Below are 17,115 nucleotides of genomic sequence, written 5' to 3' on the forward strand. Positions count from 1 at the left end.
CTTTTAGACTTGACGGCAGAGGTTGGAAGTGTAGTGCTCTACTTTTAGACTTGACTGCATAGGATGGAAGTGTAGTGCTCTACTTTTAGACTTGACTGCATAGGTGGGAGGCCTAGTGCTCTACTCTTAGACTTGACTGCACAGGCTGAAAGTCTAGTGCTCTAGTTTTAGACTTGACTGCACAGGTTGGAAGTCTTGTGCTCTACTTTAAGACTTGACTGCATAGGTTGAAAGTTTATTGCTCTACAGTTAGACTTGACTGTACAGGTTGGAAGTCTAGTGCTCTACTTCTAGACTTGTCTGCATAGGTTGGAGGTATAGTGCTCTACTTCTAGACTTGACTGCACAGACTGGAAGTCTAGTGCTCTACTTTTAAGACTTGACCGCACAGGTTTGAGGCCTAGTGCTCTACTTTTAGACTTGACTGCACAGACTTAAAGTCTAGTGCTCTAGTTTTAGACTTGACTGCACAGGTTGGAAGTCTAGTGCTCTACAGTTAGACTTGACTGTACAGGTTGGAAGTCTAGTGCTCTACAGTTAGACTTGTCTGCATAGGTTGGAGGTATAGTGCTCTACTTCTAGACTTGACTGCACAGACTGGAAATCTAGTGCTCTACTTTTAAGACTTAACCGCACAGGTTTGAGGTCTAGTGCTCTACTTTTAGACTTGACTGTACATACTGGAAGTCTAGTGCTCTTACTTTTAAGACTTGACTGCACAGGTTGGAAGTCTAGTGCTCTACTTTAAGACTTGACTGCACAGGTTGGAAGTCTAGTGCTCTACTTTTAAACTTCACTGCACAGGTTGGAGGTCTCGTGCTCTACTTTACGACTTGACTGCATAGGTTGGAAGTCTAGTGCTCTACTTTTAGACTTGACTGCATAGGTTGGAAGTCTAGTGCTCTACTTTTAGACTTGACTGCACAGGTTGGAAGTCTAGTGCTCTACTTTAAGACTTGACTGCATAGGTTGGAGGTCTAGTGCTCTACTTTTAGACTTGACTGCATAGGTTGGAAGTCTAGTGCTCTACTTTAAGACTTGACTGCACAGGTTTGAAGTCTAGTGCTCTACTTTTAGACTTGACTGCACAGGTTGGAAGTCTAGTGCTCTACTTTTAGACTTGACTGCACAGGTTGGAAGTGTAGTGCTCTATTTTTAGACTTGATTGCACAGGTTGAAGTGTAGTGATCTACTTAATGACTTTACATTGCATGCTGTACTTAGTGACTTTACAGGCAAGCTGAAGTCTATAGTGTCCTACTTAATGACTTTACATGTGCCTGCTGACTTAACTGCAAAGGCTGAAAGTCTACTGCTCTACTTGTAGATTTGACTGCACAAGTTTGAAGTCTCTTGCTCTACATTTAGACTTGACTGCACAGTCTTGAAGTCTATTGCTCTACTTAAAATTTAGACTTGACTGCAAAGGCTGGAAGTATAGTGCACTACTTTTAGACTTGACTGCACATGTTGCTGATCTAGTGCACTACTTTTAGACTTGACTGCACATGTTGCTGATCTAGTGCTCTACTTTTAGACTTGACTGCACAGGTTTGAAGTCTATTGCTCTACATTTAGACTTGACTGCACAGGTTAGAAGTGTAGCGCTCTACCCATAGACTTGACTGCAAAGTCTAGAAGTCTAGTGCTCTACTTAACAGGTTTTAATGTGCCGGCTAAAACATAACAGAATGAAGCCATTAGAATCATAAAGCTTTATTATGTACATGACATGCACTGTTACTTTATACAATAGATCTGAAAACATGAACACATTCTGAACCCATTTGAAATTTGTTACAAGCAATATTAACAATGTAAAATTTAAAAAGACATTCACTGGCAAAAAGTTTAAAACATTAAACTGTAGAACAAAGTCATTATACTGGTATTTCAAAGTAAAATTAATCAAAAATGTACCAAATACAATTTTTACTACTACAAATGTAGTATACAGAAGTGTAAAAACAAGGAAAAAATTAGATACGTATCCACAGGATACAAATGCCCCAGATTTCCTGTCATTGCGCATGATTTAATGACTAGGTGTAATACTTTTTAAGCACAAACATTTAGGCACCTTCTCTGTATTTTATGTCAAGAACAATGACTTTGGTCTGCCTTCATGAAATTGCAAACAGAACTTCACATGACATGTAAGGATCCTGTATTGTTTTATGACACTATGTCCATAACTTTTTGAGATACATGGGACACAAATTCTTATGCCCTTAATGCATATTTTTAACTAAGTTAAGGACCGTAACCCTGTCTAGCTGAGTGAAATCCCAAACAGAACACCAGGTGCACAACTTCTCATGCTATGTAATAATCCTCTAATGTTTTATGACCCCAAGTCAAATACGTCTTAAGATACATGCCACACAAACTTTTATACCTTTTTATGCATGTTTTCGACTAAGTCAATGACCATTACGGATGGACACATTTTTGACCAAGTAACAGGCCATAACGCTGGTGTGGCTGTACGAAATCCCAATTAAAGCACTAGGTCCTAGTCTTTTCTGAAATGGTAGACGTAACATGTTATGTATTTACGTTGTCTTGTGCTCCAACACAGAGTTTGATTGTTGTCATATTTGAAAATAATTATTGATATTAGTATCCTATGAATTTTTGGTAGTTTGACTTTTGTGACTGCAATATTGTAAACACTTCATAAAATAACCAGCCAATTTCAGGTTTTAACAGCCATGTTCACACCACCAGTATATCCAAGAGAAACAACAACAATATATACATTTGATGCTTACAAATTAATTAATGTAAATACTTTTATTAAAATAAATTATATTTTTGGGATGAACGTTGTTGTGATAGTAAACTTACCTTAATTTGTATGTTTTATTGATTTAAAGCACTTGTTCTTACAACTTTTAGTAACATATGGCAGTAGTGTAACCTGACCAGTGTCCCTCCAATCTGATCAGTATTTAACAGGTTCTCCACAAGTAAACTAACAACATTACCACATAGATGAGAGATGTGAAGGCCAAATTACCTGACACATTATCTTCAGTCAATCATCAAGAAAAACGCATGACTTATATTGGATTTGAACTTTCAATCATCTTACCTTTATTCCAGTAAACAGTTTATTGTATGATGATGAGGTGAATAACACTTTGGTTAGGTCCACAGAACTGGATATTCACCAATAGTCAGAAAGTTTATTTTTATATCTTATGACTCATTTTATTCTGAAAAAAAAAGGACATTACTGTAAGAATCAACAAGAGCACCGTCTTGCGGGTGCTGACGCTCATCTGATTTTTTTGTGTAATATAAATATTGTCCTACCCATGATTTTTTAAGTCTAAAAAGGGCCATCATTCTTGCAAAAAGCAGGATAGAGTTTTGTTTCTTGATTTACAGTGTCCACTTATGATGGTGAAAAACTGTTGCAAGTTTTAAAGCAATAGCTTTGATAGTTTATGAGAAAAGTTGACTTAAACATAACACTCAACCAAGAAAATTATTTTCTAAGTTCAAAAGGGGCAATAATTATTGCAAAAAGCAGGATGGAGTTATGTTGCTTGCTGTACAGGGTCAGCTTATGATGGTGAACAAGTGTTGCAAGTTTCAAAGCAATAAGCTTCGATAGTTTAAGAGAAAAAGTTGACCTAAACATAAAACTTAACCAAGAAATCTGATATTTTCTAAGTCCAAAAGGGGCCATAAATCTTGCAAAAAGCAGGACGGAGTTATGTTTCCTGCTGTACAGGGTCAACTTATGATGGTGAACAAGTGTTGCAAGTTTTAAAGCAATAGCTTTGATAGTTTAGGATAAAAGCTTACCTGAACATAAAACTTAACCAAGAAAACTGATTTTCTAAGTCCAAAAGGGGCAATAAATCTTGCAAAAAGCAAGATGGAGTTATGTTTCTTGATGTACAGGGTCTGCTTATGATGGTGAACAAGTATTCCAAGTTTCAAAGCAATAGCTTTGATAGTTTAGGAGAAAAGTTGACCTAAACATAAAACTTAACCAAGAAATCTGATATTTTCTAAGTACAAAAGGGGCCATAAATCTTGCAAAAAGCAAGATGGAGTTATGTTTCTTGCTATACAGGGTCAGCTTATGATGGTGAACAAGTATTCCAAGTTTCAAAGCAATAGCTTTGATAGTTTAGGAGAAAAGCTGACCTAAACATAAAACTTAACCAGGCAACGCCGACGCCGACAACCGCTCAAGTGATGACAATAACTCATCATTTTTTTCAAAAAATCAGATGAGCTAAAAAGTAAAATTAATGCTTGTTGTATGCAAGAAAACAACATATCAAAAGACAGCCAACCCTATTCTATTAAAACACTTGTAATGTACTATGAATCAAAATATAACTACCAAAAAATTGGATCACCCAATTAAGAAATCTCTTTTATCCCCAAACACACCATAATTTGCAAATGTGATTTTCAAATGAAATTAATCAATACTTAGTATAGCATGTTGGTCTGTTTTAATATTATCATAATACCACTCTTTGCAGTGAATATCACTTTCTATGGACCTACATGTGACCAGTTACCCACCAATGAGATAAGCAGAATTTAAGAGTCCTACAATAAGTAATTTACACATAGAAACTACAGTACCATATTTCAAAATCAGTAAACAAGAGGACCATGATGGTCCTGAATCGCTCACCTCCTCCCACATGACCCAGTTTTGAGTATGACGTCGTTTTTTCTATTATTTGACATAGTGACCTAGTTTTTGAGCTCATGTGACCCAGTTTTGAACTTGACCTAGATATTATCAAGATAAAATTCTGACCAATTTTCATGAAGATCCATTGAAAAATATGGTCTCTAGAGAGGTCACAAGGTTTTTCTATTATTTGACCTATTGACCTAGTTTTCGAAGGTACGTGACCCTGTTTTGAACTTTACCTAGATATCATCAAGGTGAACATTCTCACTAATTCTCATGAAGATCTCATGAAAAATATGGCCTCTAGAGAGGTCACAAGGTTTTTCTATTTTTATACCTACTGGCCTAATTTTTGACCACACGTGACCCAGTTTCAAAACTGATCTAGATATCATCAAGGTGAACATTCAGATCAATTTTCATGAAAATCCATTGAAAATATGGCCTCTAGAGAGGTCAAAAGATTTTAATAATTCTAGACCTACTGACCTAGTTTTTGACCACAGTTGACCCAGTTTCAAACCTGACCTAGATATCATCAAGATGAACATTCAGACCAACTTCCATACAGATCCCATGAAAAGTATGGCCTCTAGAGAGGTCACAAGGTTTTTTTTATTATTTGACCTACTGACCTAGTTTTTTAAGGCACATGACCCAGTTTCAAACTTGACCTAGATATCATCAAGGTGAACATTCTGACCAATTTTTATGGAGATCCATTCATAAGTATGGCCTCTAGAGAGGTCACAATGTTTTTCTATTTTTAGACCTACTGACCTAGTTTTTGACCGCACATGACCCTGTTTCGAACTTGACCTAGATATCATCAAGACGAACATTCAGACCAATTTTCATACAGATCCCATGAAAAATATGGCCTCTAGAGAGGTCACAAGGTTTTTCTATTATTTGACCTACTGACCTAGTTTTTGATGGCACGTGACCCAGTTTCGAACTTGACATAGATATCATCAAGATGAACATTCAGACCAACTTTCATACAGATCCCATGAAAAATATGGCCTCTACAGAGGTCACAAGGTTTTTCTATTATTTGACCTACTGACCTAGTTTTTGAAGGCACGTGACCCAGTTTCGAACTTGACCTAGATATCATCAAGGTGAACGTTCTGACCAATTTTCATGAAGATCTCATGATATATATGGCCTTTAGAGAGGTCAAAAGGTTTTTCTATTTTAAGACCTACTGACCTAGTTTTTGATCGCACGTGACCCAGTTTCGAACTTGACCTAGATATCATCAAGATGAACATTCAGACTAACTTTCATACAGATCCCATGAAAAATATGGCCTTTAGAGAGGTCACAAGGTTTTTCTATTATTTGACCTATTGACCTAGTTTTTGAAGGCACGTGACCCAGTTTCGAACCTGACCTAGATATCATCAAGGTGAACGCTCTGACCAATTTTCATGAAGATCTTGTGAAATATATGGCCTCTAGAGAGGTCACAAGGGTTTTCTATTTTTAGACCTACTGACCTAGTTTTTGATGGCACGTGACCCAGTTTCGAACTTGACCTAGATATCATCAAGGTGAACATACTGACCAATTTTCATGAAGATCTTGTGAAATATATGACCTCTTGAGAGGTCACAAGATTTTTCTATTATTTGACCTACTGACCTAGTTTTTGAAGGCACGTGACCCAGTTTCGAACTTGACCTAGATATCATCAAGATGAACATTCTGACCAACTTTCATAAAGATCCCATGAAAAATGTGACCTCTAGAGTGGTCACAAGCAAAAGTTTACGGACGCATGCACGCACTCACTGACGACGGACACCGCGCGATCACAAAAGCTCACCTTGTCACTTTGTGACAGGTGAGCTAAAAACAAGAGCACCGCCTTGCGGGTGCTGACGCTCATCTGATTTTTTTTGTGTAATAGAAATATTGTCCTACCCATGATTTTCTAAGTCTAAAAAGGGCCATCATTCTTGCAAAAAGCAGGATAGAGTTATGTTTCTTGATGTACAGTGTCCACTTATGATGGTGAAAAACTGTTGCAAGTTTTAAAGCAATAGCTTTGATAGTTTATGAGAAAAGTTGACTTAAACATAATACTCAACCAAGAAAATGATTTTCTAAGCCCAAAAGGGGCAATAATTATTGCAAAAAGCAGGATGGAGTTATGTTGCTTGCTGTACAGGGTCAGCTTATGATGGTGAACAAGTGTTGCAAGTTTCAAAGCAATAGCTTTGATAGTTTAAGAGAAAAGTTGACCTAAACATAAAACTTAACCAAGAAATCTGATATTTTCTAAGTCCAAAAGGGGCCATAAATCTTGCAAAAAGCAGGACAGAGTTATGTTTCTTGCTATACAGGGTCAACTTATGATGGTGAACAAGTGTTGCAAGTTTTAAAGCAATAGCTTTGATAGTTTAGGATAAAAGCTGACCTAAACATAAAACTTAACCAAGAAAACTGATTTTCTAAGTCCAAAAGGGGCAATAAATCTTGCAAAAAGCAAGATGGAGTTATGTTTCTTGATGTACAGGGTCTGCTTATGATGGTGAACAAGTATTCCAAGTTTCAAAGCAATAGCTTTGATAGTTTAGGAGAAAAGTTGACCTAAACATAAAACTTAACCAAGAAATCTGATATTTTCTAAGTACAAAAGGGGCCATAAATCTTGCAAAAAGCAAGATGGAGTTATGTTTCTTGCTATACAGGGTCAGCTTATGATGGTGAACAAGTATTCCAAGTTTCAAAGCAATAGCTTTGATAGTTTAGGAGAAAAGCTGACCTAAACATAAAACTTAACCAGGCAACGCCGACGCAGACGCCGACGCCGACGCGGACGCGGACGCCGACAACCGCTCAAGTGATGACAATAACTCATCATTTTTTTTCAAAAAATCAGATGAGCTAAAAACTAAATGTACATTATGTTCTGTTGAATATTTTCATCTCAAATAATGCTTTTATTTGGAACACACTCAATACCACTGACCTCAGAAATAGTATACACATAAAATGCTACATACAATAAAATTACCAGTCCCTCTGATGCTGTTTCATAAACAACTTCCTATTGTACTAAACAATCATACACTTTCAAACTATATAATACAGATATAAAATCTAACGTTCATACTGTCATGTAAAAGTGAAGTAATTCTTAAACAATGCAGTAAAACAATATGCTAAATGTCTTCAATCATACTGCATTTGTGGAGAAAGAAAGATCATCAAAAATATGTATAGGAGATCAACAATTAATACGATATTTGTGCAACCTTAGTTCACACTGTTATATGATAACTTCAGTTTATAAGAACTTTAGATAAGGCTTAAAATTTAACAGCTTACTTGAGACAATCAAGTTTTTATTTCACTGGCACAATTCTTAGCAGTATTGAAGACACATAAAATTTCAAACATGATACTTTTAGTATTAACAGTGAAAATCTGCCTCAATCAAAACTCAGACCTGTGTAACTTTGATTTATAATGCAACGCTTACATATGCAGGAACCTGTGCTAATCTAAAAGGAGTAACCATTAAATTTAATTATCACAAATTGCAATGCTTTATCTATATAAATGATCTTGTAACATTTAGTTTAAAGGGTAGCTTTTTATGATAAACAAATTCTCATATACATGACTGTATATTTCATTTTTCCATTTTGTCCGTGATGAACTGAAGATATGGGAAATATTAAGTTCAGCATCATTTACTACCCTATATAACACTATTTGTGATATGTGGCTATACAAAAAATCAAGAAAACAACTCCTGACTTAATGTATCAATATCTCTTGTCTACCACTAAGTCTGCTATGATGTGCCAAAATACTTCTGTCCAAAGTGGTTTGGCGCCACTGGGTGAACCTCTGATGTCAAAATTGTCAAATCCGGGAACTTAGAAATGATTGCTTTTGCAGCTGAAAGTAAATACAAGACATTTATTATATTTAATTATTATAAGACAAAATATAGAGTACTATTGTTTGTTATTGTGTATGACTTAAATATCTTTTACTAGTGAACACCAGATGCATAGCCACAAGTGGAAATGCAAGATATGCTGTTCATTAGTGAAACATATTTTTATCTAATATATAAAACAAACAAATTCTCTTTTTATTTCTTGTTTTGACTAAGTTATCCATTTTATAGTTTTTACCATGGAAAAATAATTTAATAATTTTTTACTGTGATATATAAGACTCTACAGAACTGCCAAGAAAGCGGATAGAAATCATGACACCTAAAGTGGTATTCTATATCTCCTATTGTGACACTTTTTAGGAACTGACACAGAATACGGATGGAGAACACAGACAAAGAACAAAGAAAATGACTGTTAAATCTAGCTTACGATATTTGTAGTTTTCTAACGCAAAATCTCACCTTGTGGAGTAATGAAGAGATTCAGTAGAATTATGTTCTTTTCTTGGACCTTGCTTTGCTTCAAAACATTGAGAGCTTTGATCACAGTGTTACCAGTACCTGTAAACAGTTCAAACTGATGAGTGGGCACAGTGAATGTAGACACATTAGTGAAAAGCATGGCTCTTTTTTTATATGTATGTATTAAAATAAATAGATTCACAAAATAATTATCATCCAGGCGTTCTTACCATTAATACATATCTATTCCATGTGTATTAAAAGTAGCAATTATCTTGTAAATTTCGTCTGAAGGCTTCTGTCAGATTTGATTGCTTTCTCCAGTTTAGCACTTTTCAAAACAATGTGATACAGGACGGCAATCAGGATTAATAAATAACTGACAACTTCCCAACAGGTGTGTGGAGGAACAATAAAACAATCTCTATAGAGACTGAAATCCTGGATTATGGATTCAAAATTGTAACAAGTGTAGTACAAAGATCTTGCTTTACTGGTCCAATCAAAGGCCTGAATGGCCTGAGTCGGCTAATGATTGATGTACTGACAGTATAGTCTACCAGTTTCAGTTTGTTTTTAGTTTTTTTCTTAAAATTTCATAACACAGCTCGATATTTACCCAAAATATTATATCCGGATACGATTACACTTTTCTCCAGTTTGAACAATATATTTTACAAATTGTGATGATACGAAGACATTTAGCAGCAATTGGCAGTATTTGACATTGAAGTTTACGGTTAAATTACCTCTTATTTCATAAAAAAGTTGTTTCTTTTCGCCAAACATAGACGATCTACTTTCGATTTCAAAAACTACAAGAAAATACAATTTAATGTTTCGCCGATTTGTTTATTTCTCGAAAAATAAGAATTAAAATCATTTTTAATATCTGTAGTAACTAAACACACCAGTAAGAGCTTCTTCTTCCGATAATTTATCCGTTTACTGACTGCAAAATTCATGTGTGTGTGTAGAAACCCACGCAAAGTTTATAGAAATCATACGATGCGTGTATACGTTCAATGTGGGAGAATTAAGGCTGATCGGGATCGGCTATGTTATCTAACGCATCCAGACGATTCAGATTTTGTTTTTAAAAAAGCATTGTGTGCATTTCTGTAATTTTATATACGTTTTTATACGCTTAGAAATTATTAGACATGCGTATTTGCATTATTTCTATACGTAATTTACGCTAATACGCATCTTATCTGGAGCCCTGTGGAACTATTTTTTGTCTTTCGCTGGATGTTACGCAAGCTTTGAAAGCCTGCGCAATTCATAAAATGCACATTTATGCTTAATGAGTTACATTCGAGTATTGCACAATTACAAGTCATAAATATGACAGATTACATCGTATATTGGTCATAGCAAAGGGAATTCACACAACTTAACTTCATTCATGCAGTGAACTGTTTGAAGTTTGAGAAATCTAATGGAACTACATCCCTTCACTGTGTTATTTGGTCCATTTAGACTTAGAGAATCGCTGGATAGCAAGGACTCGTCAAAACGATTTCATCGTTTAGCCGACTCAAAAATCTTTCTTCATTTGTCAGTAATATAAATAACTAATTTGCACTCTAGATCTTTTTTTTACTTTGGTCATTTCCACCCAGGTAGATGATTTAATTACATGCCTGTCTATGTCTGTCACACAACTGAGGTCCTCCTCCACACAAAAAGCTGAAAAAATATCAAATGACAATAACAATCTGACTAAGAAACAACTTTACCATTTAATTTTGACAAACTACTGAAACAGAAACAGTACTCACTCATTATAGGATACATGAGAAGAACTTTTCTGTTAGCTATATCTGGAGGTAGCTTGGAGTAGACAACTTTGGCATCGTGTGTGTCCTCGTCACTGTGTATCAGTATCTTCCCTATTCTGATTGACCGACAACAATCTCTTAAACCCTGTTCCATTGCTTCTCCTGTACAGAAAAAAACACATTCAAACTTTTATAAAAGTATCCAGAAAGGTATTTTTATGCTTTATTTTGAATAAACAAGAGTGCAAGAATGTCACAATATACGCCCGTCACAGCAAATTTCTTTACTCTAGCACCTGTATTTGCAAATGGAATTTTAACTTTGTGGTTGTTTAGTAATAACTAAATGTTTTGTTTTTCTAAGTCCACAAAAAAACTCCTTACCAGGTAGAGATACCTTAAAATACACCTAAAATTGGAAAGTAACATCTATGTTGTACCATAGAAAAGTGGTCTTGGTTTTTCCCTACGGTCAATTATAAAAAAGTTACAATATAAGTTATTTATAGTAACAACTAAGGGAAGTTAATCTTAAAAAAAAAAAAAAAAAAAAAAAAAAAAAAAAAAAAAAATTAAAAAAAAAATTGTAAGTCCTCACAAAAATCTTTTCCAGGTAGAGACTGGTCAAAATACACCTCAAAATTGGATGTAGCATGCATATTGTACTACAGAAAAGTGGTCTCGATTTTTCCCTATGACTAGTAATGAAAAAGTTACAATATAAGCTATTTATAGTAACAACAAAGGGAAGTAATTCGAAAGAAGGGAACTGCGCATGACACTTCGTCTCATGATGGTGTATAATTGTGTCAAGTTACATCAAAATCCCTCCATGCATGAAGAAGAAATGCTTCGGACAAAGTCATTCTTGTATCTGACCTTTGGCCTCTAAGTGTGACCTTGACCTTAGACCTAGGGACCTGGTTCTTGCGCACGACACTACGTCTCGTGGTGGTGAACATTTGTGCCAAGTTATATCAAAATCCCTCTATGCATGAAGAAGACATGCTCCGGACAAGGTTTTCATTCTTATATCCTTTGACCTCTAAGTGTGACCTTGACCTTAGACCTAGAGAGCTGGTTCTTGCGCATGACACTCCGCCTCATGGTGGTGAACATTTGTGCCAAGTTATATCAAAATCCCTCTATGCATGAAGAAGAAATGCTCCGGACAAAGTTTTCATTCTTGTATCCTTTGACCTCTAAGTGTGACCTTGACCTTAGACCTAGGGACCTGGTTCTTGCGCATGACACTCCTTCTCATGATGATGAACAATTGTGCCAACTTTCATCAAAATCCCTCTATGCATGAAGAAGATATGCTCCGGACAAAGTCATTCTTGAATTTGACCTTTGACCTCTAAGTGTGACCTTGACCTTAGACCTAGGGACCTGGTTCTTGCGCATGACACTCCGTCTCATGATGGTGAACAACTGTGCCAAGTTTCATCAAAATCCCTTCATGCATGTAGAAGATATGCTCCGGACAAGGTCTGTGGACGCCGCCCGCCCGCCCGCCCGCCCGCCAACCCGCCCGCCCGCCCGCCCGCCAGGGGCGTTCCCATAATACGTCCCGTTTTTCAAACGGGCGTATAAAAAGCACTCAGCATAATATTCAATACAGTTACCTGCTTTAGTGATGTGGTTACAAAATCTGCCAAAGAGATACGTAGATTTACACAAGAAAATGGCAATTTCGAAAGTTGTTGACATGTACAAATACCTGCTGTTATTCCTTTGATATGTAATTTAATAAAATATGTTGTATAAAGCATAGAAATCCTAGTCAACTGTTCCAAAATTACCAAAAGTATAGAATTTTTTTATCATTCTGTACATAAAAACCACCAAAAATTGAACAGTCATCTTCAAAATAAAAGGAGTCCTCTATCATACCATTCCTTTTGTTGTTTTTTCCCCCCAAAAAAATTTAAGTTCTCAATATAATATTACTAATGGTAAAATATTTTGCAATGGAACTCTCTTAAAATGAATTCTGACGATAAAAGTTTGATCTTTAAATAGGAAATGGAGAAATGTTTTACTGGCGGTAATTCAGAAACAATTTATACATGTGTATGTAATTGTAACCATGGTTTCCATGCTTTGTGTAGTATTCTTTATTAGATGATATCATCGTAATAAAAGTAGTGCATTTTACACGCTGTCATTCACTTTAGGAATTTCTGAAAACAAGGGGCTATTGCCTTATGTAAATCCTACGTACCTATTTGTTGACAAGGCAAAAATATCAGTTATTTTATGCTTAACTATACTGTGGGCCATAATTCTACAAACTATACCCAGTGTGTCTTACTTAACGATAGTTATCTCGTAATAACTGAGTTTTTTTTAAGATGATACATTTTACTGAAAATGCTCATGAATATCAACTAAAGATACACCTGCTTATTTAACCCATACAAAAAGTAAGTTTTCTTACCACTTCTCATAATGCTTACACAACAGTTGCCCTTCTCATACACCAGTCCATCGTACCTGTTACCTGAAATGAAATTTTACAGATTTTATTACTAAAAACTCCAGAAGCAATGTTCCATTGTGTTGATGTTTGTATATAATATAATTAAATAATTACAAAATTATAACGTACATTCTCGGCAACATTTGTTGTCTTAGAGAGTGAGCGAGTGGGTAAGCAAGCATGTGAGTGAGTGCGTGAGCAAGTGTGTGAGAGGAGTGGAGTGTAATGGAGCTGAGAGGAGAGAGTGAGGATGTCTTAACTTCTGTTAATAAAGAACATTTTACTGGAAACTTGTTCGCCTTGAAATCTACACAGTGACTGTAAGCAAAGGGGTAATCATTTCTCACCCTCTACATTGCATACAAACTTCTAGTAATAGCCTAGTCAAATGTTATTATGCAGCTCATCTACTTCACTGTAAATGAACATCTTTCTAGTATTGCAGAACTACCATTTTTGAGTGTGACTGTGTCAGAGCTAAATTATGGACAAGAGTGTATAGATTGCATCGTGCTGACCTGTTGGTGTAGTAATTTCACATTCTCTGTATGGTAGCTGGTTCAACCCTTCTTCTACAATCAGTCGAATCTGTAATTAAGGAAGCATCATACAAAGTTAATTTCCCAGAAAGTTTTACAATGCCAGACATACATGTTACATGTATGTCATACATTGTATGACAGACCTACCTCATTCATAAAAGCAATCAGATAAAGTCTAACAAAAGCAATTTGGTGAAAAAATGATATAGTTACTGATTAAAAAAAAAATGTTGTTCTTTATCAGCTGTCTGTAAAACAGGTCCACAATAGAAGCAGTGTAAATTCTGTTAAAAGTTTTGCTCATTAATGTTTCATCTTTCAAAGCAAACAGTCAAAACTGGATATTATGAATCAAATTAAATATGATTATCTTTGAATGTAGACAGCTGTGAAAATAAGCAGTTAATGAGTTATCTACTAATTCAATTCTGTTCAAGTTATGAAATAGAAACTTACCAGTCTGTCAGCATAGAAGACAAAGTCACTTCTGTTAGTTGTCCTGAAAAAGACATATTAATTCCTTTACTTCATCATATTAACTTCCAGTAAAACATAAGTGTTGAACTTCAAGTGTTCAAATTTGTTTTACAACAAATATCCGAATGTAGCTAGCTTAAACTCCAATAAAGAGTGAATTTTTTGTCGTAAGAGACCCAAATTGGGATATTTTTTTTTATTTCAGGATTAATGAATTAACAATACTTTTTAAGCAAGTTTTATGGTATAAGTTATCAATATTTATTCACTGAAAACAAAAAGAAAATTCTACATTGTACAAGCAAACATGTATCTGTGAGCTTTCAATACATATACAGACAGTGATTTTTTTGCCCTTTTGGGAAAAGGTCCGGTACCAGATAAGTTGGGAAAAATAGCGGGGTTTTTACTCAGATTGGGAATTTTTATAGTTAATTAATAACATCATTTAGAATACTTCTTCCTTTAATTCCAACTATTTAAATGGTTAAATCATGATGAATGTCATGTAACTAAGTTTTCCTTCTGCAATCATCAAAATGCAAACTTAATTTGGTCATTTTGGGAATTTTTGGATGGTAATTGGGAAAAAAGACTGCATTTTTCAATTGGGAAAAGGTCCTTTTAGGGGTACTTTATAAAGAAGGAAAAAAATCGCTGACAGACATGACAGCGTTTTGTATTTCATTGATCAGATTCCCCAACTGATGTTGTTACTGTTAGTTTTTCTATATTTTTAATTTCGGTTTCACTTTAACTAGACGTAGCCATTGTAGGTGTGGTAATTTGAGTGGCAGATGATCCTGTAGTTTCAAGGTCAGTCTGACAAATAAAACATCAATTTTTGGCGTACTTTTAGCATCATTTTTATTGATTTTGAAATTCTTAGTATAATCATACTTAGTATTGTAGACGGCATGTTTATGATCAGCAGAGTTTACATTATCATGCCTTTCAAAGACACTATTAAGGGGAAGTAATTAAAAAATTTATACCATACTGTAATATCAACTACAATGGGTTTCGGATGCCAATTTCTATGTCATGTTGTGAAAATCTTCAGGCATTTTTTCCAACTTTCAATTGGAAATTTTAGAAGTAATGCTGGAAAAAACATCTTATTTCTCATTGCATGGGAACTTTGGCCCCAAAACGACCCAGAAAAAAACACTGAATTTTAAAAGTTGCGTGCAAATGACTTTTTATGCGTGAATTAGAGGATCTATATATATGCAGATTTTAGCGCGAATGTGAAGCATGCTGGCGAGTTTTGATATACATCAATAGAAAATTCTATTGCGTATTTTGAAAATTTAACTGGATATTTATGCAAATACTCAGCTTATCTGTTGGTCTGACAGATTAACTGTTACTGTGGGCCAATTTGTTTCACTTTTGCGGCGTACGCCATTTCGCCACGTGCAACCGGCTGGGCGTTCGTTTGGCTTCCCGGCACTGCCTGGGTCTATCCGGTGTACGCTGGTCTTGCGAGATAGGCAAAGCGGCAAATCATATATTTTCGCGATATAAAATCGGGTAAACATTTGGAAATTTGGGTTAGTACCAGTAGATGTAGAAACATACTGCAAGAACTATTTGCTAACTTATTTGGAAGGCAGTGGCTACGATTACGGTACCGTAATCCTAGCCTCCGGTTCTAGGATTATGGAAGTTCCGTATTCCTAGACAACCCTATGAGAATAGGCTAGGATTACGGAAGTATTTAAGAGGCATCAAATTTATGTTAGGACATGCATAAATGACATTGTAAACTTACTCATTTCACTTAATTTCACTCAATATTTCGTGCTATCGATCGGGCGTTTTGGGTTAGCATAATCTTAATGGCGGTGGGCAGAAATATGGAATTATCTATGTTTCGTATATACCTGCATTTTTTTCATCAAGTCACCACAAATGGTCTTTAATAACATATTATATGGTTATAAATCATAAAATTCAAAGTATAGAATTTTTTTTTTAAATCTAACTTTGACACTCATATTTCTAATATATTTCCGCGCCGCCATTAAGATTATACTTACCCAAAACGGCGGATAGAAAACACAAAATAATAAGGCAAGCATGAAACATTAAGTGAAATAAGTTAGTTTACAACATTATTTATGCGTATCCTAACATATACTTTATGCCTCTTAAAATACTTCCCTAATCCTAGCCTATCCTCATAGGGTTGTCTAGGAATACGGAACTTCCGTAATCCTAGAACCGGAGGCTAGGATTACGGTACCGTAATCGTAGCCACTGCCTATTTGGAACAGGCCACAAGAGAAAATCATAATAGTTAAATTGGAAATTTATTTTTTTTTGTATTTGCAGCTCACGTGGCGTTCGTTTATCAATAAACTGGAGAGATTTTTTTTCTTGACCCGGTGTGCCCCTGGTTGAGTGAAACAAATTGGCCCTGTATCAAGACTGCATAACAAGTGGTCTGAAGAAAAACTCACTTATCTCTGAGAACTGTCTGAAGTTCTCTGACGTTGTCATTAACTTCTAATCTTTTAAAATTTGGTCCAAAATCAGAATCTTCAAAGTTTTCCTTTTTCAATGAATCCTGGATTAAATCGGGCTCCATAACGTTTGCTGCTTTACTAAATGTATCTGTCTAAATTTCGCTAAATTTCACAATGTGTGTGCCTTACAACACCCGGATGTAGTGTTCGTGCGCCAAAATATTTCGAGTCCTTGCTACATGATTGTTTTTGACATTTAAGAAACTAAAACAACTGTTTTCAGAA

General features: G+C 35.4%; 1 protein-coding gene across 2 annotated transcripts; it reads right to left on the reverse strand.

The window, feature by feature from the left end:
- Positions 1-1,700: 1,700 nt before the first annotated feature.
- Positions 1,701-17,045, reverse strand: LOC123550929 (uracil phosphoribosyltransferase homolog). Of its 2 annotated transcripts, XM_053540296.1 has the most exons (8): positions 16,825-17,045; positions 14,336-14,378; positions 13,856-13,925; positions 13,296-13,358; positions 10,853-11,014; positions 9,069-9,167; positions 8,482-8,599; positions 1,701-3,221 (listed from the first exon to the last, which is right to left on the reverse strand). In XM_053540296.1, the coding sequence occupies exons 1-7, from the start codon at positions 16,950-16,952 to the stop codon at positions 8,493-8,495; spliced, it is 672 nt and encodes a 223-aa protein (XP_053396271.1). In that variant the 5' UTR covers positions 16,953-17,045; the 3' UTR covers positions 1,701-3,221; positions 8,482-8,492. The 2 variants fall into 2 exon arrangements, with proteins under 2 accessions (XP_053396271.1, XP_045195369.1); XM_045339434.2 differs by having other exon boundaries at positions 1,701-8,599; positions 16,825-17,044.
- Positions 17,046-17,115: the final 70 nt, after the last annotated feature.

Source organism: Mercenaria mercenaria, chromosome 4, assembly GCF_021730395.1.
Source record: "Mercenaria mercenaria strain notata chromosome 4, MADL_Memer_1, whole genome shotgun sequence".
Classification (NCBI taxonomy): Eukaryota; Metazoa; Mollusca; class Bivalvia; order Venerida; family Veneridae; genus Mercenaria; species Mercenaria mercenaria.

What these genes read in the sequence shown, in the direction of transcription:
- LOC123550929 (XM_053540296.1), bottom strand. Translation starts at nt 16,952, where the DNA reads ATGGAGCCCGATTTAATCCAGGATTCATTGAAAAAGGAAAACTTTGAA. An exon ending in TGAAATTACTACACCAACAG is followed by an intron (nt 13,359 to 13,855) that starts GTCAGCACGATG and finishes ATTTCATTTCAG; the next exon opens with GTAACAGGTACGATGGACTG. An exon ending in TCTCTTCATTACTCCACAAG is followed by an intron (nt 8,600 to 9,068) that starts GTGAGATTTTGC and finishes ATTTACTTTCAG; the next exon opens with CTGCAAAAGCAATCATTTCT.